The sequence below is a fragment of the Ostrinia furnacalis genome, unplaced genomic scaffold (assembly GCF_004193835.3).
Source record: "Ostrinia furnacalis isolate ACB-3 unplaced genomic scaffold, ASM419383v2 OfSCF4519, whole genome shotgun sequence".
NCBI classification, from domain to species: domain Eukaryota; kingdom Metazoa; phylum Arthropoda; class Insecta; order Lepidoptera; family Crambidae; genus Ostrinia; species Ostrinia furnacalis.
This window is the reverse complement of record NW_021134758.1, coordinates 617344-641033: the sequence shown is the minus strand read 5'-3', so window position 1 is coordinate 641033 and position 23690 is coordinate 617344. Positions and strand designations below refer to the sequence as shown.

General features: G+C 37.3%; 1 protein-coding gene and 1 long non-coding RNA gene across 2 annotated transcripts in view; one reads left to right on the top strand and one right to left on the bottom strand.

The window, feature by feature from the left end:
- The first annotated feature begins 1436 nt into the window (after positions 1-1436).
- The window catches only part of Sdb (SAXO downstream of blistered), a 38188-nt gene continuing 15934 nt past the window's right edge, over positions 1437-23690 (top strand). The window contains exons 1-2 of the mRNA XM_028314060.1: positions 1437-4402; positions 4485-4735. Coding sequence (XP_028169861.1) covers positions 1640-4402; positions 4485-4735 — 3014 coding nt within the window. The 5' untranslated portion in view covers positions 1437-1639. The remainder of the gene's footprint in view (positions 4403-4484; positions 4736-23690) is intronic.
- LOC114359610 (uncharacterized) lies at positions 16313-17868 on the bottom strand. The gene is made up of 2 exons (XR_003656437.1): positions 17606-17868; positions 16313-17319 (listed from the first exon to the last, which is right to left on the bottom strand). It is a non-coding gene; the product is annotated as an uncharacterized LOC114359610 (long non-coding RNA).

Genomic DNA, 23690 nt, shown 5'->3' with positions numbered 1-23690 from the left:
AAAACCTGTAAGGTACATGTCCTTAATTCTAATTAATATCTACTCGTATGTTTAATCATGTTTTAACTTACTTGTACCGTCGTACGTAGTAGCTAGGTACTAGGTATCATTCCTAACGCACTACAATTCGAGTTAAAGAATAGGTTTCATTAATTCCTCAAATTCATTCTTAACTACAAAAACGGACTCTACAATATTGTTAACGCAGTGTAACTTATACATAAAAAAATAATCTAAGGTAAAAAAAAGTAAGTAGGCAGAGAGCTGTATGTATATAGAGACATCTTGTTTGCATAAACATTATATATAAACACGATCTAAATATGTACCTTTATGTACCTACTTAATATTTAAAGAAAAATCAGGTCGATTTATGAATTATACATGCATTGGTTGCATTCACGAGATTCAAGAACGGGCTGGCTGCACCGAAGACGGAGGCTGCCACTGCGGGTGCTCCATAACCTCATGCAAATGGTGCCGGTTATCCTCCACGTTTTACTTGTCAGCTCTATCATCAGAGGATAAATAATAATGATTTTTATCTCAATAAACATTGCATATTGTTCGCCGTGTGGTGACGGCAGAGTAGAATACATTTGTCACCAACCCCTACTCTTCCCGCGGGTGTCGTAAGAGGCGACTTAGGGACTACACAACAAACAGAGAATGGGCAGCAGCGCTCTCTGAAAAACATCAATCTTTTAAACTGCGATCTCCAACCCGCCTGCCAAGCGTGGAGATTATGGCAAATCCCTCCACCATAGTGGAGGAGGCTCATAGTCCAGCAGTGGACTGTAAAGGGCTGTTGATGATGATGATGATTGTTAAGAATTGGTATACCGATAGAATTTTATTTTATTTTACCTAAGATAACTATGAAAAAGATAAAATTACTTAGCTTAAAATTTTCGCTAAGTGACGCCGGCACAAGTATAGTTACTTACTTAAGTTTTTAATATCTAATTATGCATTTCAGCAAAATAACGCCTGATACTATTATTTTACCTACAATATAAAATGAAAAGGCGTACTCATTTCCTATAAAAAGATCGTGAAAAATTCATTGACCAACTAAAATTATGAAATTAGATTTTGAAAAACACCGGTGCAGTGTAACTTACAGTTAATAAATCTAAATTAGGATTTGAGCTATTAGGTATCTATTTTGTGCTACAACTTGAATAAGGCAATAATAAATTTACATAAAGCTTAGAGTTAAGCTTGCCAAATCAATCGTTTCTTTCCAAAATGTAGGCATCAATGAATAACTTAGGTGTAAAATTGCTCACACCGTATGCTGTAGCTTTTAAACCATTTTTGGTATGAATGACTTCAGCAGTGAGATGTAAGTAAGCGCTTACGTGTCGCGATCACCAAGGTCTCGTGGGCGACGCTCTCAAGGCGCGGCGCGGGCGCAGCGCGCTCAGACTCCGCGAGCCAGTCGCGAGCGACGCGCGCGCACGCAGCGACAACGACACGAACGACTCTCGCGACCACAACAATACATGGCAATTGTTTGACATTATTATGTGATAAACCATATAAATTAAGTAAAATATATTTAAAATATTTAATCGTAATTAAGAATCTCCTATAGTTAGTGTTTAAATTAAATTATTCGCGAAGTGGGACCAAAATGACGATAAAAAATAAAAAGACTAAACAGTCCAAATCGTCCGAAGTGACATCCAGCACAAGTGCTTCGAGTAGCGTACAGAAGACTACGACTACGGTGCAGCAGAGCAGCAACACTCTTCAGAAGTCCAGCTCATCCGGCAAGAAGGTGCGCTACATCGAGGTAAAGGTCGAGGAGGATGACCCGCTGATGATCACTGATGTGACCGATCACTCGATCAGTGGGTCTACTATATCCGAGCATTACAATAGTCACCCGCACTATATTATTACGGAAGCTCCTTCAATGACTGACTTATCGCAAACAAGATCGCACTCTGAACATCACGTAAGTGACATGGCTCAAGCAACCACCGGTGAGTTCGTTTCTAGCTCGGTATTGCAAGAGTCCTCTACGTCACATCAACAAAGTTCAAAGAGCGAAACTTTTCAATCTTCATCGTCTGTTCAACACTCTGGCTCTAGCCACAGCCAAACATTCGATAGAACCGCCGACTCCTCGACCGGCAACCAAACGCTCAACACTGCATTTATCGACTCATCAGGTGCCTCGAACCCTCGGTTCGTTACTAAATCACAAGGTGCGAATGCTGCTAATACTTTTCTTCAATCAGAACGTCAAGAACTTCTAAATCAGTCAGCGCAGAATACATCGAGTCACTCCTCGGAGACTATAAACAAGACTAATGTATCAAGTGATCAAAAATTTAAACAGCAACACGATAAAATAAATTATCGCAACTCCCCTGAGCCCTCCAAAAGGGTTCAAACTGTAAAATCAGATACGTCAAACTTTTACGGTGGAGAAGGTACTCTTGATAAAAATTCTAAAACAAAACAATACAGCAGTACCTCGCAGTCAAATGAGACTAAAAGCAGCAGCGTAACAAAGTCATCATCAAGTTCTTACGTTGTTGAAATTGTCGATGGGAAAGAACGTATCATCGACAGTTCTAAGAGAGAATGGGGAGACGCAAGCGAACAAGCTTCTCAAGAGGCATATGCTAGCGTAAGTGGCACTGATATAAAACCTGAATCAGTTTATAGTTCTCAAAACTATGACATGAAATCAAAATATGATACAGGTAAAGCTGGCCAAAAGCCTACGAGTGAGATGCTATTGAAAGAACAATCTAAATTGATCAAGGATGGGAATCAGATAACTACCCACGAAAGTGTTATATCTGAGAAAGACAACTACAAACAACATCAGCTCACCTCTACTCAAGATACTTTGGCCTCTACCCAAAAGCATCTTGCTAGCACACAAGATCACCTGAAATCTAATGTGACCTCTAGTCAGATTCATCAGTCATCGACTGATCAGAACAACTACTCAACTGTTACATCCGATTCGTATAATACTATCAACAAAACTGATAAAAATGTTATTGAAAATACTTCAAACAAACAAAACATAACAGATAGGAGGCGTAATGCAAATAAAACAGATTCATCTAATTTCTATGGTTATGATAATACTATCCAAAATGAATTAAGGAAAGTAGGAGATATTCTTCAGGTCAGTGACACTCAAAATGTTAATTTTTCGACAAAAATATTAAAAAGTAATACTAGTAGCGCTCAACAAGCGTCTACTTCTTCGTACGTATTTGAGGTTGTTGATGGAAAGCAAAAAGTTGTTGACAGCTCTCACAGAGAATGGGGCGATAGCAAAGAGCACGCTACCTATGAGAAGAGTCACAATGTAGGTGGTACCGGTATAAAGCCTGAAAGCGAGTACACTAGACACGTACTAGACAAAGAATCTCATTATGATACTGGCAAAGACGGTGTTCCTAAAAGCTCTACTCAGATTGCTGAAGAATCTGTCTTATACAAGAATGGAAAAGAAATTGCAGCCACCAGTAATGTTTATGCTGGGGACTTCACAAAGAAAAAGGCGATTACTGAACATCATCACACTGACACAGAAGATGTACACAATCAACGCATTCATGACACAACCGACTCAAAATTTTATTCAACAACTTATGAAACAAATACTTCTTCTGACGTCCAATCCCATCTGAAGGATCACACAGATGTTACAAAAACTACCGACTTCGTAACAACTGAGAAGAAAAATCTAGAGAAACAAAATGTTTCTAAGGAAACTACATCCACATCTCAAACTAAAGACACATTGACAAGTTACGAGAGAAGCACGGGAACTTGGAACGGAAAATTCGTTTATGAAAAAGACGATGATAGGCCTAAAAAGCCTAAGGAGATGTCTCCATTCGGAAGACCTGAACAGCCAAGACATCACTTGAAGCGTCAAGATACTCAGGAGAATATTATTTTATCGTCCAGGGATATCAAAGATTTTACTTCAATCAGTGATTTACGTAAAATCATTGAATCCTCACAGTCTAAGAAGGATGTCACTGTCAGCAACAAAAATATTGTTATCAGTAGGAACATCGATGACAGAGTCTTGAAAGAAATTATAGAGACAGTAAGAAAATACCCCTTCAAAAGGATAGATAAAGTAACATTCGGAACTAAAATCAACGAGGATGTAAAAGATCTGTACGAAGGAATTGATACTGAAGATACTACAGTAGTGACCACAACTACGGGAGGCACTACAAAGAAGTCATTTGAAGTTGAAAAGAACAGAAGCCAAATTGAAGTGACACGATACATCACAGAAAACGGTGTGACAAGAAAGATAACAACTTATGAGGACGCTAAAGAGGATGACAAAATTAAAACTAACGTCTTCGTCGACAAGAGTAACGTAGACTTCAAAACCTTGGTGAGTATTCATGTTCTTTGCTACTTAAGTATTGGTGTGTGTTTGGAAAACAGGGGACGTTATTGTTGAATTTTGTTTTTAGCGCGATGTCCAAACGACTGAAGACGTGATTCGTGAATCATACGACGTGGTAGACCGTGCTATCACTGACAGGAGAGAGGACACCACCGTCTATGATGAGACCATCATCGACGACAGGAAGACGGTGCGTGACGACAGGACCACCGTCGAGGAGACCGTCATCATCGACGAAACCCGGCCCAAGTATGGCGGCCCCAAGAAACCAGAGAAGATTACCAAGGAACAGTGCATCTGCGAAATCTGCACTTGTGGGTGAGTAATTTTTGCTATTTTTGGCGTATTTGTAAGTTTCATAATTATTTCAAAGATTGTCCAAGATTTGCAAATAGATTATGTTGTAGGCGTTAGGGTGGGTAGGATATAATTTACGTTTTTAGGCTTTAGCGAGGTAACTATAGTTAGTTAGGATTTGAATTGGGAATAATGCAGACCGTTGTAAAATTTATAAAAGCAACGTTAATGTCAATAAGCACATTTACGAAATTCTAAAATTATTGGTGACACTGACACTATACTTAGGTAGCTAGGTATCGGAATGATTGTTAAGTAGTGACGTCATGTTAATGAATAGTAATGTTTTCATCGCTACTGGTGAATCTAGAGGAAAATGTCGACTGTGATGTATGTGATGATGCTATAATGACTAAAATACCTAAGATGATAATAAAAAATAACCTTCGAGTTAAATTATTATTATCAGAACTGGGTTACATATTGTGAAGCATTACTTATTACAGAAAATTACTCCATAAACGATAGGTATTATTTCTCTTTGCGTTTAATATCAACTGGGAGCCACCACGATGCAATTTTAGATTATTTAAATTCCTTAAGATAAGACTTGACGCTGTTTCTTAATATTGCTATCGTGATTCGTCTTAGTTCTCATAGATAAAACTAACATAGAGCTACGAGTATAATATGTTACGGAATATGCCACTATGTTGATCATCTTTATTACTCGTATTAATTTTCTTATTATTGTCTCAACTCTTGTAAGTACTCGTCGTAGGTCAGAATTCTGCAGATTAGACTACGAAAAGTTAATAAACAAGTTGTTTAGTCTAGAAATTACATCAAAATTATTTTAGTAAGTAAAAAAAACTATTATTTCAGTAGGTAGAGTAGGAAAAATTACTCATCATAGGTCACGAAACGAATCACGATGTGCTTAAGGAACTACATCACCGTGTGGATGTTGTTTACAAAAATGTAGTTCAAACCAGTCATCAATTCCTAGGTAAACATTAAAAGTGAATCATGAATAAAATATTTTCATTTCATTCGTAGTTACCCAGAATAAAACAAAAAAGTAGCAGCTGTTTTTGTGTTGATTACCATCAACGATCAACACTTCGAGGGTTCAAGGCAAGCCCTACTTATATAGAGCCGTTTTAAAATCAATTAACCTTATAAAATAACTATTTAAATTACATTATAAAGTGGCTATACACTCATTGCTTATGTAATGCATGTAGGTTAAGATGACGTAGCCAACAAAACATTCCGGCGCCATTTTGAAACTTATTTGTATTGCTTAATTTTTTGTGTAGTCGTCAACGTTTGCGTGAGATGTAATGGCCGTGAATTCCCGAACAAAGTCAGTAGAGCGTTTATTTCTTTACGAAAGTAACATAGTATCTTGCAAAAGTACATGACATGGTTTAAGTATTTTAAGAAACGCCATCTTAATGTTGTGGTATTCGTCTGAAATAGATAGAACGGATGGAAATCGGAAAGTATTTAGCGAGACTGTTTCAGTTATGTCAGAATGTCTGAAGTCCTACATTTTCTTTGATTTATTTCAAAACACATTACATTTTCCACAAAATACACTAGGCAGCGATGATGATAATGACATTGTTTCTGACAAAGACAACACATTTTGGAACTCTATATTATTTTTTCACACATTTACCACCTACAAGTAATGTAAGCTTTTAAAGAGTTTTAATTTTCTTATCAAGAGTTGAATGAGCACCAAACGATTTCCCGATGATCTGCCCATAAATGAGTTTTATCTCGTATGCGATACAACTATAAATTGCCGAGAGCCGAAACAGGCGCGTTACGCAATGCTCGCTAACGAGACGTTACGTGTTGCTCTGTCGCGACACTTACCTCTAGTTAAAGATCACTTGGATTTAAATTGACGTCTTCGTCCTATTATTGTGTGGGCTAGGATAACCCTGGTGTAGATTCTATTGGCGACTGACATATGTAGCTCTAACATGAGATGATTTTCTTCTTTTGCGGTAACTGCCTACTTTAGTCTGCTTGTTTGGCTCTAGTTGGAAATGTGAACTGTCGACCGAGCGAAATAATGCTGATTTAATTTCATTAAATTAAAGCTAGCTAGCTCTACATTGTATCTATTTACAATACTTATTGTGATAATGGTAGAGTTTAAGAGTTTTTAGGTTTAATCTGCCTCCTAATTATTTCATCTTGTTATCTCGTATGTGTATCTGTTTACCTACCTTTTTCGCAAATAAAATAATCGATTCAGTTACAGCATTTGTACATTCAGTAGCGTTGAGGTAAACCTATTAACCATAGATCCACTCAATTCCGCTTCAACAAATTCTACACATATCTGCATAACATTTACATTGCAGCACCTATACGTTTCTTCTAACATACCTATTTTCACACCGCGTATCTACGAGTGAATATTTACTGGCAAGTTGCCTAGTTGGACATATCTCTATTGTCCATTCACAATGTCACGGACAAACGACGGTAGTGACCTTTGCTAAAACTGTATTTTAATTTACTCATCCGTTACGTTTTATGAATCAAATGAAAGTCATTAAAGTCCGTTCATTGTTTTTGTAACGAAAATGCTTCTTTTTACAAACGCATGGTGCTGAAATCGTAACTTATTGTTTCTGGCTCTGAAAGAATTTGGCATCAGAAAGATGTTCAGTTGTAAACAAAGAAAAATCAAAGGACAAAATTAAACAATGATTTTCGCAAATTCCTTAACCTTAATATTTATAATCTCTTTAGGATTCTTTCTTCTTTCTTAAAAAGTTATCTGTTTTTAATTTATCAGAAAAATATTGCTAAATAGCTCATTTACATTTAAAAATAAAACACTGAGAAGTTTTTCTATAACACAATAATAGAAAACAATACAACTAAAGCGTTATTTTGTTACTAAGTAAGTTCTCGTGAAACACCATAATAAGAGAAGGCGGAAAATGATGAGTCATCATTTGCCAGTGTCGGCGTTGCAGGCTCCTTCCATATTTATACTGCTGCCACCCATGTAGGCGGGAACGAATAAAGCGTCATTTGTATCAACGTCAACCTCAATCCGAAACTCGTTTGGTATCTGGAAGATATTTGAGCTGCACTGTTGTCTAATGACTTTCGTATGTTCTTAAATTGGAGCAAGGATGTTGTAATGACAAAACGCACGCTGTTTAAAGTAACGACGCTGTGGCGTGCGTCTAAATAAGATACCTAAACAAATGAAAATCGGAAGATTATGGCTATCAATCGCGTAGCACTGAAACATACAATACATTTTAATAAAGGTCCTTTAAGTGTTTTTTTTAAATATTCACAACAAACATACCTTGAAATTTTATTGATCCATGTCCATGGATCTTAAAGCGCTAGATAGATGAAAAGGTGGAAATCCCTTTTCTTGTTTGCTGGGAACAAGATCAAAATCTAAATTTCCCTCAGCCTTATAAATTCTATACCGCAGGTAATTCGCTCAAATGAATGAATGAAATAATTTCCTCAAAACCTTCCAATTATGTAGTCCACCCAAGGAAGGCTCATATTCGTGCTCTAATAGGACATGATTATGAAACCCATGAAAGTTAAATGAGTGTTATCGATTAAGTGTAACCGTGTAACGTCAATACTTTCAAAAGTTTCCAATAAGGCGTTGCGTGTGACTTACTGAAATATGTCGGTCGGTATAGTATCGATATTGACTTGGCAACCTAGATAATGACAAGAACTTTACTTTTGGTAGAGTCTTTTTACCTGAGGTCATTTCGTTTGGGATCAGTTTCGTTAGTTAGATGTTCTGTTTATGATGAAGTGGTTATGGTAACGATGTCATCTCAGTTTAGGAATAGGTATAGGTAAAGCTTTATTTCCAAACTCACGGCTCTATATCGAATTCGAAGCGCTGTGAAAATATTAATTATAGGCTCCTTAGGGGCTAACTAAGACTTTTAATACAAAATCGAAATAAGTGAAGAAAGAGCGCGACCATCAGACCTCTATGTGCAATATGCATGTATTGAAAGATCTTATTTAAACCAAGTAGAAATCCAAGAGTAGGTAAGTTTAAGTATAATTCTAATGAGCATTTGGTTAGTGTCGATGTACACTTTAGGCAAGGTTTAAAAGTCAAGTGCGTGTGCAGCGATGCGAGCATTCACGTGCGTGCCAGACCGTAGAAGCCTCCTGTAACGTAACCACCTGCGTTACGGTGTATGCCACTGGGCGGTAGTCGGTGATTTATTATTTACGAACAGGTAGCGATACTAGCAACTGGTGCTATTATTTGGACAGATTAATCGACTTTTAAAAACTAAAACATTACCTTTAATGTTCTCTTTTACCTCATTTCATATGCATCACAATTCACAACCAAATCAGCATGAGACAGAAAGTGGCTTTCTATATTCACGACGATAACTTTGTTTTTGTCACTTAGAGTAAAAGTACTGTTTTGCTAATTAATTCATTAAAATATGCTGTCAGAGCACTATTTTCAACTTGAATATTTAAATAAGTGTACTCTAATTCTGAATAAGTTGCGACTCAGTCAACGTTTGCATATTTTATATCAATTCTAATCGCATAAGTTTATGCAAAATCGATTTATCGGAAAAACCATCGGACATAAACAACGTCGCTGACGCAACGACGTGAAAACTTTGTAAGAGTTGTTTTCACAAGAAACAATTTGTGTTAGGCATAAAATGGCATGTTATAATAGATTACTAGGAAGTTATATGGGGATATTAACACAGAGTCATTCCATTTGGTTTGGATTCACACAACTGATTAAACAGTCTTTCGAGTTGTACAAAAATGTAGAGTCGTTACAAGGTACGATGTCAGTGACCGAACATTTGGCCAAGGACAAAATCAGACTGGATAGATAGTTGCTTTTTCAAGCGACAATGGTTTTAAATGTATCATTTTGCAATAGTTTATTGCTGTTAACGATGTATTTATTGCATGTGATCACGTCATCGTGCGGTCGCCCGAAGTCCGAACATGATTCTATGAAGGCCTTTTTTTATTGAGCCAATCATGATATTTGAGTCGTGGTAATTTGGTTGGGCTTGCTATTTATTTGAGATTGCAAGGTTTCAACACACTACACACTGATTTTCTATTGTTATCAGTATGAAAACCTTAAAACTTAAGTATTTAACCTGTATACTGAAATAACTTGGTTGGTATTAAGGTAGTCGTTATTCGTTAAGCCTAGTCAGAAAGAAACCTTAGAGCGTTTTGACAATAATCCGACAGTAGTTGGCCACTTACACTAATCTTCACCATGGAATGGAATCACCCAAGACTGGAGGTGAAGCCTGTAGAAAAAAAACTTTGAAAAAAAATTAGTTAACGGCGGAGTTAATAATTTTTCTTAAAAAAAGATGTAGATAAATATTATAAACAAGTGTTTTCACTTGTACAGAACTGCAATGCCATTATTTTTACAAATACGAAACGAACGGCTGTCTACATAATGCAACCATGCGCGTCACGTTTTCTTTGTGTTCCTGGAATTGTGAATGGAAACATGAATTCACCATGTAACACAGGTTAAATGTTGCTTAATAATTCCCATTTAATCCTCAACATTCCCGGGTTCGTACTTCTTGTGCCTGGCACCATTCCTATCACGTATCTTACCATTAGGAAGGCAGATTACGGTTAATAGACTTCAGGAATATAGGGCTCTGTGTTAATGATGTTCCGTAGGTTTTACTCGCAATTTTAGGTTTTCCGTTTAAAAATAATCATGGATCAAAGGAATTCCAGTGATGTCATGGTTATGATTTTGCAAGCGTAAGCATTAAGCATCTACCTAAGTATGCATGTGTTATAAATTATCACATTTACTGTTTTTCCTCAAAGTGTGAAGCTCACTCATCATACCTCCTCACCATAAATGGATTATTGTCATTTATCCAAAGGCCCTCTATTTTTTACTAATGGTAGACTGTTTTATTAAAATCCGCATCAGTCTCTGTTAACCGTTGGTTTATTATCACTCACCTGAAACATTTCTATTCTGAATTAAATTATAGGTAATGCGTAACTTGGCTAGTTTGCGTTTTAATGAGATATAAAACAAAGTTACTTTCTAAAGTTTCGTACAGTTTGAGGTTAATTAGTTTGTCTAATTTACATTTGAGTGGTTGGTTATCCACCACGCACAAAATACTTAGATACTTATGATATTGTTATGTAGTAGTTTATGGTTATGACTTTATCAACCAAAATTATAAACCATTGAAGATTTAAAGTAATCAAGATCAATAACTAGGCCAAGATAAGGCAGATAACGTTAAAATATCGACTATTTATCGTAAATAATGTTCAACTATAGTTTTTTCATGTTACGCCTGCTTATAGTATCGTCTAGGAGTGCTAGAACTTGATATCGATGAATCTAGTTTTTATTGGCACTAACCGGGAAGAAATCGCGACAGTTTCGCGATAAAAGCTCCGTGAAAGCTGCGGCGTCGATTTCTCTTGCGTATTCTCTCATTTGATCTTTTTAATACGGAAGTTTGACACCAGTTGTTTTATTATTTGTATCTAACTAATCTGACTATTAATGCAACGGGTATTATATTAGTAAGAAGAAGAGTTTACTTAATTCATCATCTTACTAGATTTGTATGTACGTAGAGTTTGCAATCTTTTACCAAAGTTCTTCAATTGTTTTTTATTTAACGGATATTGAGTTTCCATAAAACCTTATTACTCGTAAGTAAGCATCAATTCAGTAAGTATTTAAATACACTCGATAAAAATATTCAAGCCGCTTAGCAATAGCAATTAGTTCCGCAAACCGCGACCTTCCGCTGTCCTTACTCTATGTGCATTTACTTGGAATTACGTTAACTCTACATAAAAATTAATACATGCGCATACGGGTGGTGGGAACATCAAAGTGCATTCTTAGAGCTAGGTGATGTCAGATATTGAGTAGGACGAGTTAGTCAGAGACGAGTAGGGTGCCTTTACCAGAAATGTATTCGTTTGTTGATAGGTTTTTCTACATTTTGAAAGTTTGTGTTTTGCAAGAGTTTTTCCATGCAAATTCTGTTGCTGAAAAATAAACCGTGAAATATTTCAATAAAATTATTGTGCATAAATCGATACTGTTAATGATGCTCTATTAAATTAGCCGCTTTTGTACAATCTTCGAATTAGATCTTCATTCATTGTGTATATTGTAGTTTTCAATGTAATTTTTAAATGGATATTGGATATCGATTCGCAATTGCTTGCTTGTGATTGATATCCGAGTACTTACTTAATTAGTTCATCGCCTATTTCGATCATGAGTCGTACGCAGATCTATCTCCGCGCACAAAACAAAAGGCGAACGCTGCGCACGCGTCATTTCGCACCGGTCACGTGTGACAGCGGCATTGCGAGATAAAGTGTATTTGTACGAACGATCATTAGAGCAATACTCGTTGCATGCACGTTTATCGGAGCCATTACACGGTAGACATAAAGTACGCTCGTAAACAGGTTTAAGTTATGGTTTATTATATTATATCCTCCCTATTTATACTACGATTTTTCAGACCTGGGCTTTCTGAAAACCTTTTTCACACATACATGTTTTTTCGGCCCGAATTTAACCTAGATATCAAATAATTCGTCAGAAAATTAATCCCATTGTTAAACACATCAAATGGATGTTCATTTGTCTTCATGTCACGCAATCACGGCTTCGCCTAATTTGGTAGAGTCGCTCCACGTTTGGCGTTGATCGGGAAGTTCCTATTCAAATGTAATTAGAGAAAGCCTAGCTTTATGTGGAGTAACTATTTAACCTCAATCACAAACTTTCCGTAGTCAAAGACGTGTCCTAGATGTACTGGTATTGAAAACAACCCACCATTTTATGTAGAGCACATATTGATTGGATATAATAATTTACATGACAACCTCTTGGTAGGTAATTTAACGGTAGAAGTTAGGTTTCTAATGGGTGACTAGTAATTTATTTATAGTCCACCATAATTTAAATTCTGCTTGACAACAAGATCGCCTTACAGGTTCACAAAGTAAATGTAAGGCTGAAAGGAAATTCAGGTCACGTTTATCACTGAATGAAAATGTTGTTCACTCTATAGTGTTATTGATTGGACTGATTAAGTGAGAGACTAGACTAGAATTAGTTAAACTTGCGCATTTTAACCAGTTACTTATCAATATGTAATTCTTCAGTCAGTTGACTTAGGAAAGCAGTTCAGATGTGCTAAAATTTTGCCAAAGTGCAGACTTTTGCTGAATTGGCTTGACACATTTGGTACCTGTATTATTATAACTTACAAAACAGTGTCATTGTTAAGTACACAACCCCAGTGTGAGAGTCATATTGTTATCATGTAATTACATAATAATTTGCGGCATAAAGTGACCATAATGATGAGGGGAGTTGAAAGTGGGGTGAGCTGATGATGCACCTGTGCTGTCACCCGTCCTTGCACATGTTGATTTATTGTTATTACATCAAATATTTGTTATAGTAAGTAGGCAGTACATCAGGCTACTAAATTTTTGTTGCGAAGTAGCACCTATTACAGCTTTCACAGATTACAAATGTCACAGCTTTAGTGTGACGCCACTGTACTTTAAAATCCATTAACCATTTTGTTATTGACATCACTAGGGATGATACCCGGAAAAAACCGAGAGTCCAGAAGCTCTGAGGTGGCAGCCCCAGAACCGGACTGGTACAGCAGGTTAATCAAAAAATTATCGATTAATGAAACATACACAGCATTGAATTCGGTTATTGCACTTTTATGAAATGTTGTAAAATGAGTTGGATTATGTTGTTACTCCTGTTAGTTAATTATTTGATTGGTTCGGTTGGTTAACTCTAATTCTAGTGCCACTATCCGTGGGCGTTCCACCATTTGCCGCATGATGGGCTACCAGGCATGGTAATCGTTACGAAGGCGATAAAGTATCGAATATTTAGACCTACGCAGGTTCAGTTAATCTCCTTTAAATTTAAACAAGGTAGGGTGTCAGCTTATTACAATAAATTTAAACCACTCGAGGAAAATGCTTAGAGATTATAATCCGAGTACGTTCAGTGGTATTAACTTTCTTTGAACCATTTGAAGAGTTATCAAGAGAGTTTACTGTTCTTCAATGCAGGTAGGTTTCCGTTTAGCTACTATTCAGCTTACTGAGACAATATGAGAGACTAGAGTAGGGCATTTTCGTATAGAATGGATGACCTATTTTCTAGACTCTTTCTAACATTTGACCAAAATGCTTAGTGGGAAAGAGATGTCATTGTGCGCAAGAGTCACAATGGCCGATGGTCAGTGAACACGTGCTGCTCACGAGGCATGACAGAGAGTTTTGTTATGGGCTGCAGCGTGGCAGTTGTTGCAGAAAGGGCTTTGTACCCGCTGCTATGGCATGCGGTAGATTACGCAATGTCAAATAGGCACAAGTCATTATGGTGACACCACCCAGTTTATACCGAAAAAATAGGAGAGAATGAAGACCACAATGTAGAGTTCAAGATATTTCCTACCATTTTGTTGGTGGAAAAATGGGAGAGTCGTGTTGAAGTACAGTTTTTAGAACAGAAGAGGAAAATGCTGTTAGCAGTTTCTAGAGCTCCCAAGCTACAAATACGAGAAGTTAGATATGAATGCAGATAATGTAGCGAATAGACTACATTCGCTACTTCGCAATGATATTTAGGTCAAGGTTTAGATTCTAGATAAAACATAGACTCTTAGGCTGAGTTGCAACACCTAACTTTGACGGTAACTATAACGATAACCGGGGCTTTTTGTACGGAGTTTGAAAGATTTTTGACGTTTATCAAAGTTAAAGTAAGATGGTGCAACCCAGCCTTAGTTCGGTGCCTACCTTACAGACAGATGTTGCTTTGTACCAAGTGAAGAGATAGAACTCTATAACTAGTTTATCCGTAATTATTCATATCAAAGTTTGTAAATAACTCTGACATGATCATTTGGACATTATACCGTAAGGTCAGCAAAGTCGTATTATCAATCGAGTCGCAGACTTTATCAGGATGTTTATAGGTGTCGCCGTTGTTTAATAAGATGCATCGTCGCCTTGAGTTTAACTTACATCAGAGTTATTTTTGAAATTCAGCGGTACAAGTAGGTATAATAATATTTAAATGGCGCATGACCTTAAAATGTTTGACCTAATTTACCTCACGTATTTTGTAAAGTACCTTTAAGACTAATTTCATACTACAGTTGTTTATTGTTTTTCAAATTGTTTCTGATAGGACTTAGAACGATTTAATAAAATAAAAGTTGTTTATGATTTGATACACTCAAAATTGTTAAATTAACTTGTCGCAGGGTACTAAATCAAATCAATTTGCTATCGTATACAGTAGCACGAAAATATCAGCTAGAGTTCGTCTGATAATAAACGTAGCGTAGCTTCCTAGAATCTGTCTCGTAAATAGAGTCTCGTCACGATTGACTTATTCTATTGACTATTTGCCTCTCACAACGTGACTATAAAATAAATGTTATGATCTATGATGTAGGCATCACTAATACTATGGCCATCACATGATACCCTAGCAAACAGCTTCGTCAAACAATTTGGTAACTTTGGAATTTGTCACAGTATAGTTAAATAAGAGTTTAGCTGCCAGGAATAATGTTTTTATGGTCTAAGTCCTTAAGTGATTTGAAAACAAATGTAACATTTAACGAGGAATTAAGTTTCCTTGTGGCATAACTGGTTTGGCAACCCATTTTGGCCACGCGAACCTAGAGCTGGGACTCTGTCTTCAAAATGGTCACTTTGGTAGTTTAGTTAATCCAATCACTTATGTACAGTCGCGGAATGAAAAGGTTCGTCACCTTAGTGTCGGTTTTCGCTTGCACTAGGTACTGTAAGAGTCAAACCTGCCAACATAACCGTGCAAGAAACAGTGCTGCTAACATTTAAATAAATATGACGTTTGCTAACGAATAAGGTTTTGTTTGTTTATTTTTCTATCCCATCAGTGCAATGCAATGATGACATTGACCAATTGACAATAGTTTTTTTATTTAATAGAAATAATAATGGCAGGTGGAACCAACAAGAAGGTTTTAGTTTATCAATCATATTAATCTTCTTGACAAGATAAATCGTCAAACAACTTTGATCTGCAGGGCTAAGATGCGCGCCGTGATAAACTGCTATCGCGGCGTTATATCGATTTTGACGTCACTATATCGTTTTATCTGCCTGCGCTAACATGGCACCCCGAAAATTATCATGTCATCTGTCAAAATGTGATAGTGATAGATTTGTTTTTTTTTTTGTGATAAACCTGGCAAGCCCTAACATGAAGCGCTAACTATATCATATTTTGACATCACGATAGGATAGGATGTGGTGTTTTTATCGTCCTCGATCCTTGCCCACGATAGCAAGACGATAGGAGATTAACTTTTTTGCAAGCTACTTTAACTCTATTTATTTATCATTTATAATGGTAAATGACATTTTACGACTAATTTGAGGCTAGTAAAATTCAAAGAAAGGAATCTAGCACCTTTGTGATACTTTTACTTCTAGGTGGAGATTGAGTTCTAGTTCAAGAGTTTATCAGTGTGAGGCGAATCTTGCGACAGTTTATAATCGCTAGCTGCAAAATCTTAGTGCTCCCACAGTCCCACCCACATATTAATTATTACATTACCTACCTTGTAAAATAACCATTACTTACCTACTTAGGTAGGCAGTCAACAGTACATCAGACAATACATATTAAGTTGCAAATGTCGTGAGATACCCCACAGTGTTTAGCTTGATTTAAGTACCTACTGTCATCTGTACATAATCTTGTAAAATTATTGAAAATGGGGCGGAATGTGGTGACCGAGCTTCTTGTGTCTACATCAAACAGTGGCAAGGTCATTGTCAGAAATTAGCATTGGGTGGGATGTGTAATCAAACTTGCTATAATAACAATGAGAATAAATGAATTTTACTAATTTTATAACTTGATGGTGATACCATACATACATTCCACATTACTATCAATCTAATTCCTCCATGTGGTCTTTTTTAAGGGCTTTAATGTGACAGGATGATAATCTTGTACAATTTATTCCATTATAATAAATTCATCATCATCTCAGCCATAGGACGTCCACTGCTGAACTTAGGCCTCCCCCAATGCTTTCCATGTTGCCCGATGGGGCAGCAAGGTTCTGGGGTGGAGGCCGGGTACCGGAATACGCAGCGTGGGACGTCCACCCACAAGGTGGACCGACGACATCATAATGGTAGCAGAAAGGCGCTGGACGCAGGCAATAAATTCATTATTGCAGTGTAATTTCAAAATAATTCAACCATTATTTACAAAATCTTTATTTGGAAAACTTTTGTTTTACAATAGCTATTTATAATTTCAAATACAAACAGAATTCCATGAATTGGTTAGCCTAGCCAGTACCCTTGAAGTTTTTCTTGCTGATTGTTATTGTAAATTTTCATGATAGTGAGCAAGACTTGATTATGTCTGCTTTAGAATGAAATAATCACTCATAATCCCACACTTCTTCATCCACTGTCTGAAAAAAGAAAGAATATTATTTAAACACAATTATAAATATTACAATTACATAAACAGTTCATAAATAGAAACATTTACTTAATCCTATTTGTATTTTAAGTTTACATACAAAATATTGATCACAGTATTATTACACGGTGAAAGAACTATGTGAAATAAATATAGGAAAGAAGGTGAAAGCTTATTTGTAGGAATAAAGATATTTTTCCTTTTCTCCGGTGCTATTACTTATGAAAATCAAGATCTGCGGAGTATAGCTAATATTTTAGACTTTAGGTACTTACTTTGCTACTTATGAGTGTAACTTTATTTCTCAAATCTCAATAAACTTTCTGACTGCTTCATGTAAGTTGAATAATTACTGTAAACCTCGCATTATGGGGTAGGTAGTGGAGTTCGGTTATTCTGTTAATTTTGAAGACTTCATTCTTTAATACTATCGGTATGATTAGGAATTCTTCATTGTTTTCCTTTAACTTGGTTATCTCTTCGTTTGATATTTTCCGTACTTTAGAAATATTAAAAATAAGACTGGAAACATAAAAATACAATTTTAAAAACGCAAACAAATACAATCAAGAAGTCATGTAATGTCAACGAAATTGACATAACTTTTTTTTAATGACGTTCTCACTGCTTTAAGATATGTGTTTTTAGCCGAATTAGTAGCAGAAATGAACGAGATTGAACGAATGAGCTAAAATATTTCAAGGTTGGCCAACATAATAACGCAATTTTTTCTTAATATGGCAACAATTAGGTTATCACGCGATAGCGGTCGATAGACTTTTCTATCGATGGTCCCATGTTAGGGAAAATGATAAAATTATCTACGTGATCGAAAATTGTCTTATCATATCATGTCATTGTCGATGCGCGCATCTTAGGCCTACTGAATAATTTTGAACTTTACTGACGAACTGTTAAAGATTATTTTCTCTAACTCGAGATTATTCTGTAACATAGTTTCAAAAGGTAATACGTAAGTACCTAGGTAGGTATGTGCTCGCGATTCATTGAAGGAATCAATTTGAAAACTGACGAACCTTTTCATTCCGTGACTGTACAAGAAACAAGAATATCATAGTGGAGGTAGGTTTTAATATCTCAGCAGTCGACGAACGTAAAACACAATAGGTAGGTATTAGCCCATCGTCACTTCATGTCTAATTTAGTCTAGCTTAGAAATGTTTTGCAATGATAGAAAGTCAGCGCGCGTCTTGCCTTAAATGGCAAGGATCATTGTGCTTTGCATGTCACTGGCAAATCCTTTGTTGCTACAAGTCATCAGACGTGACTTGATTGGCAGTTTTGTTATTGCCTGGGCATTCCCGACACGTATTTAGACATGTTCGATAGCCTTCTTTGCTTTATACACACGGAATATTTTCTACTGCCAAAAGGACAGCAGCTACTTAATTTTCTTCGACAGCCTTTAAGTTATCAATTTCTGAGGAATACATTTCATATGTAGAGCGTTAAGGGAGGTGATTTCAAAGGCTTAGCTTAGTTCCATATCTTTGCGAAAACAAACCTTATCTACTTCTACCGGTTCTTCGTAGAGCTTACAGGCAATATATTGCCGCCCACATAACGCCAGTACCCACTCAAAATAAATTATTTTATTGGGTACAGTTACCGAATTGTGTACACCCATCTATAAGCCGTTGATCATAATACAAGACATTAAAGTTCCCAGTTTGGCTGCGAGAACTTGTTCACGTACGGACGACAAGTATTGTATGCAAATATCGGGTCACTCGGGTGGGTATTTGCGGGACTTATAACGATTCAGATTGAAGGCATTTTTATATAATTATGTGAAATCTTTTTTCAATGGTTTTTTTTTATTTTTTTTCGAGTCGGCCACTCCGACCCCTCCTCCGTTCGGCTATCGTGGCTATGGTGATTCGAATTAGTAAGTTTATTTTATGATTCGGTCTATAAAATGTACGCAATAATATGATAAAAACCAGCTCGTAGTTGCAATCTAAATTGCAAATGAATTGTAGAGCTCTTAAGATGGAAATACACTAGTATTTGAATAAGAATACGAGATGTATAAAGTTGAATGATCTTTGCTGAAATTCGTTATCTCTATTTTTTGTAATTACTCGTACTATAACTAAGTGCCTGTATAAAGTGTGTCACAGTGTGTGGGTTCGAAGCTGACGTCACGTTAAAACCTGCCTTCAATCGTCAGGACAAGTTGCCAGTGTTGCCACATTTCCGCAACACCTCAATTTGCCTCGAAGTAAATGCAGATTGACAATCACATGTCGTCGTCGCTGAATGAGCGATAGCATCAGTCTAACGAGTAAAGTAGTCGAGCCATATTAACCACCCACTCAAGATCCTCAATTGAAAAATATTTCTCGACAGAACTGAATTGACCTTATGACGTCCTACGTGTCGGTTATTATTTTATCGTTAGAACACCTACCAAATTGATATACCTGATGTGATGATGGCTTATCTTGTACCTCACCATCATCATCAGGTGATTTAGTCTCCAAAGCAGGACGATATGTTCTCGAATTTGCCATAGGTATATGGAGGGTTTGCTCTACCAACATTCCCCATGCTAGCGAGATGGTTCGAGGATGTTTACCTCCTAGTGAAAAATAGGGGTTACTCTGTTAGGTATATTCTGCCGAAACCACAACGCGTCTTGTACCAGCTATTCACTTTAGATGTGCGTGCTTACAAACCTGAACACAAAAAGTAAACCCAAAATACGAAAATGTTTATGTGCTTCGTTTTTGCGATCAAAATGCAAATGATTTCAGATTTAACGACCGTCGAAGAAGCTTAGGACACCGCCTCCTCCGCGCTAAGAACAGGTTTAGTTGAAGTCAAAAGGATTTAGACTGGATTTCGAAATTACGGTTAATGTGTTGCGTTGGTAGAGCTAAAGATAGAGCCTTATTTATGTTCAATATTAAAGAGATTTTACGCCCAATAACAATAATAATAACAGTAAGTGCGTGGTTAATTTTTTGCAAGGATAATGAATCCATATAAGAAGAGTTGAGTCAGCATTCGATTTATGTCATGATCGCCTTGACCAATATTTTCGTCTGGAAGAATTTATTCATGCTGTTTCATTTAAATTTAAATCGGGTTTATTTTAGTTACATTTCTCAGGATGTTGGTGCTGTTTGCCTTGAGATGTGAACCGGCTTGATACAAATTAATTTAGCTCAAATTCTGCTAACAACAAATGAAGTAAAAATGAAAAGTAAAATTCTTATTCTCCATTTGACAACGACTCGCTAAAATATCATTTCATTGTATTCTTAATTAGTGTCTGTCTGAGTGCCTACACAGACATTAACATAAGCATTTTAATCAGTTCCGATTTAATGTTTTGATGTTCGTTTGTTTTTTATCGCACGCCATTCCCATGGTGTTCGCGTGAGAGCCTATGTAAAAGCCGGTATTGTAAACAAAATTGGCACGAATTAGAAAGATACGTGACGCGGAGTGGTGCAGCCGACCTCAGCTATAGGCGGCGATGATCTCACCGGCCACGTCCTCGCGAACAAACTCGTTTCTTGTTTACTTCGCTATGTAACTTAACGTTAACGCAGAACCTGCCGCGCCTTACGTCATCCCTCGACTTTGCATCGGCTTTCTTTGGAGATATCGAGAGGTTTGGGGTACGATTACGAATCGAATTTGCATTCATACAATTTAAATATCTGACGTTATTTTTAAGATTGATTAAGCGGAAGATTAATCGCAGTTTTTTTTGTGATTAACACCTAGGCATCCATTAATCTATGACCATGTGAAGAAGGCCAGGTTTAAAAAGCTTTTTGTTTCGCCAGGAAGTAACCAAGGTGATCTGCTGATTTGTATGGTACATTTTGAGTACTAAGCCAATTTTCCGCTACGAGATAATTGACTACTATTTTTTAGATCATGTAACTAAATACATGGGTACATTTCGTTTCCATGAAGGTCGGATTAGAATTGTAAAAGGTTATTAATGTTGAAATAGTGTCCGCGTAGTTGTTTGTTTGATTTTGAGCACAGGTTCGCGTGCTGACGGTAGCTAGCCGGCGTTGTCTAGCAGGCCATATGGCCAACGACCTTGTTTAAGTTAGAGACAGGCAAAGTGCTCTCACCCACACACCTTTATTTCCGATTCTTCACACCGATTCGGTCTCGATAAGGCCGCTTTTGAACGACAATCTTATCTTTTTTCAAACAATCGCTCCAAAAGGCGCGGTTTGTTTTTGTTAAATTGACTCATTCCAAGAATGATGGTTAAATATTTAAGATTCACAAAACTGCCTGCGTCCGACAAAAAGTCTGTGTCCCGTTCGGCAATCAAATAAGAATTGCAGTCCGCTGCGGAGTGGCTCAGTGCCCTAAAAGAGCCTTCGATATGGCCCCATGTGTCCGTTTTTGGCCATCGTCTTGGGGCAACTTTCCAACTCCTTCGCGCTGGAGACAAGTTTTTGCTCGATCATAAGATTACATTTTTGAGGCAGCTGTTTTCAGAAGCTAATTGCAAAGGATCTACGTCGAGGGTATTGACCTAATAAACTTGATCAATTAAAATATTTTTTTAAGAAAACTATAAGAAAAATATTAAGATAATTACGAATCGTATAAGTTATATAAGTTATTTGTTCGCTAACATCATCAGCAGAAAGCAACGGTATGCATGCATGTAACTTGAGCATGAGAATAATTTCTTAATGGGAGTATAATGTTTGTGATAAATATGTAGTAGGAAATAACAATACCGGCTTCATCCCTGCTGTGATCGGTTTATGAGACTCATTTGATAAGATAATCCGTTAATTCTTTTAAGCCAAGCTCAGTTGCCGGAGTAAATAAATAGTTATGTTACTAAGGAGATTTGAACTCTATGTAAAATATGTGTAGGTATAGGATGTAAGTATGTAAGATAGAGCCGTAATTCCGTAATTTTCTTCGCGAATTTAGTTTAATAAAAGGTAGAGATATGGCTTGCACATATGGCTGCACTGCAATAAATATTGCATTGCAGCACTTAAGGGCACTTCTTCGAAATCGCATTCTTCGGCTGATTCATATGGACAAATTTCAAATTCAATTTTAGGTTTGTAACATAGACTCATATGAAAATAGGTACAGCCAATAACATATATTTGGATAAGGGACTCGTTTTTGTAAAGTAGTTTTCAAGATATCGACGTTCAAATATTTTGTGCCCATATGAATCAGAATTTGTTACATATTAATCAAAAATAGAAATAAAATTTATAATCTTTATGTATGGCTCTAAATTAAGAAAATAATCATATTATAACAAAAACAATGATCTGTTGTTATGAAAAAATGTAACGATTCCACAATAATTCGTGAAAAAAACATTTTTTTGGAACTTTAGTATACATCCATAATATTTTGTCATCATCACNTAGGACCCTGTTAGGTAGGGATTTTATTACCAGAGCTGGTATCCTGCTGGACTTACCGCAGAGCAGCTGGCGTTTCAACGATGGGCCACGATGTTGGCATCCGTTTATCACCAGCTTCGAATTATCTACCACCGGCAAGGCAGAGCTGATGAAGGTAGAAGCAGCAGACCGGGTACTCCAGGGTAAGGAAAGGCCTAGGGACGTATCAAGACCGACGATGCAGCTGAGTACCTGTATAGTGCACGGAGCCCGCGGCACTCAACGTGTTAACGGTCGGAGCGACCGGAAACCCCCTACGATAACGCCTCCCGATGGTTATTGCCCCGGGGAAGGTTCAATGCAGGGGGAGGCTCCCGGAAACCCACTTCATCCATGTTGTGCCAATGTTGATTTAGCTTCTTTTAGTAAGAACCAAATCGAGTACCCAGAGTCACGTGACATGCTGCCATCCGACGTTCCGTCTAGGGGGAGGAGAGGGCCCTACAAGGGGTTCCATAATGTAATTGAGGTCATCAACCCCGCTGACGAAGCACGTCATATTCATTCCGCGCGCTATTATTCCGCTGGCGATTTATATCGACGAAACCGATTTCGTCATGCTAGGGACGCCGCGAGTACTGCATACTGGCCGGAGGAACACGCAGGAAGGTATCGCGTCCCACAGCTGACCCCGTCCGTAGGCGATGGACCGCCGAAACGGCTCAGTCAGAGGCATAGGCGTAGTAGACCCAAGATATCATTTGCTGACCTAGACGCGAGGGCGCTATGTCTTGGTCAGAGGGGGAGGTTGTAACGCGACCTCTGTGGTTAATGCTCGCATTCGAGTTTGGCGGACTTTATTTTGCAACTCACGGGCTCGCGCGCTCTGCCGGCGCGCTCTCACCAACGGTCGCCGGCGTCTTTTCTAAATTCGACCTTATTGCCAGTCCGCCCATGGCCGCGACGCGTG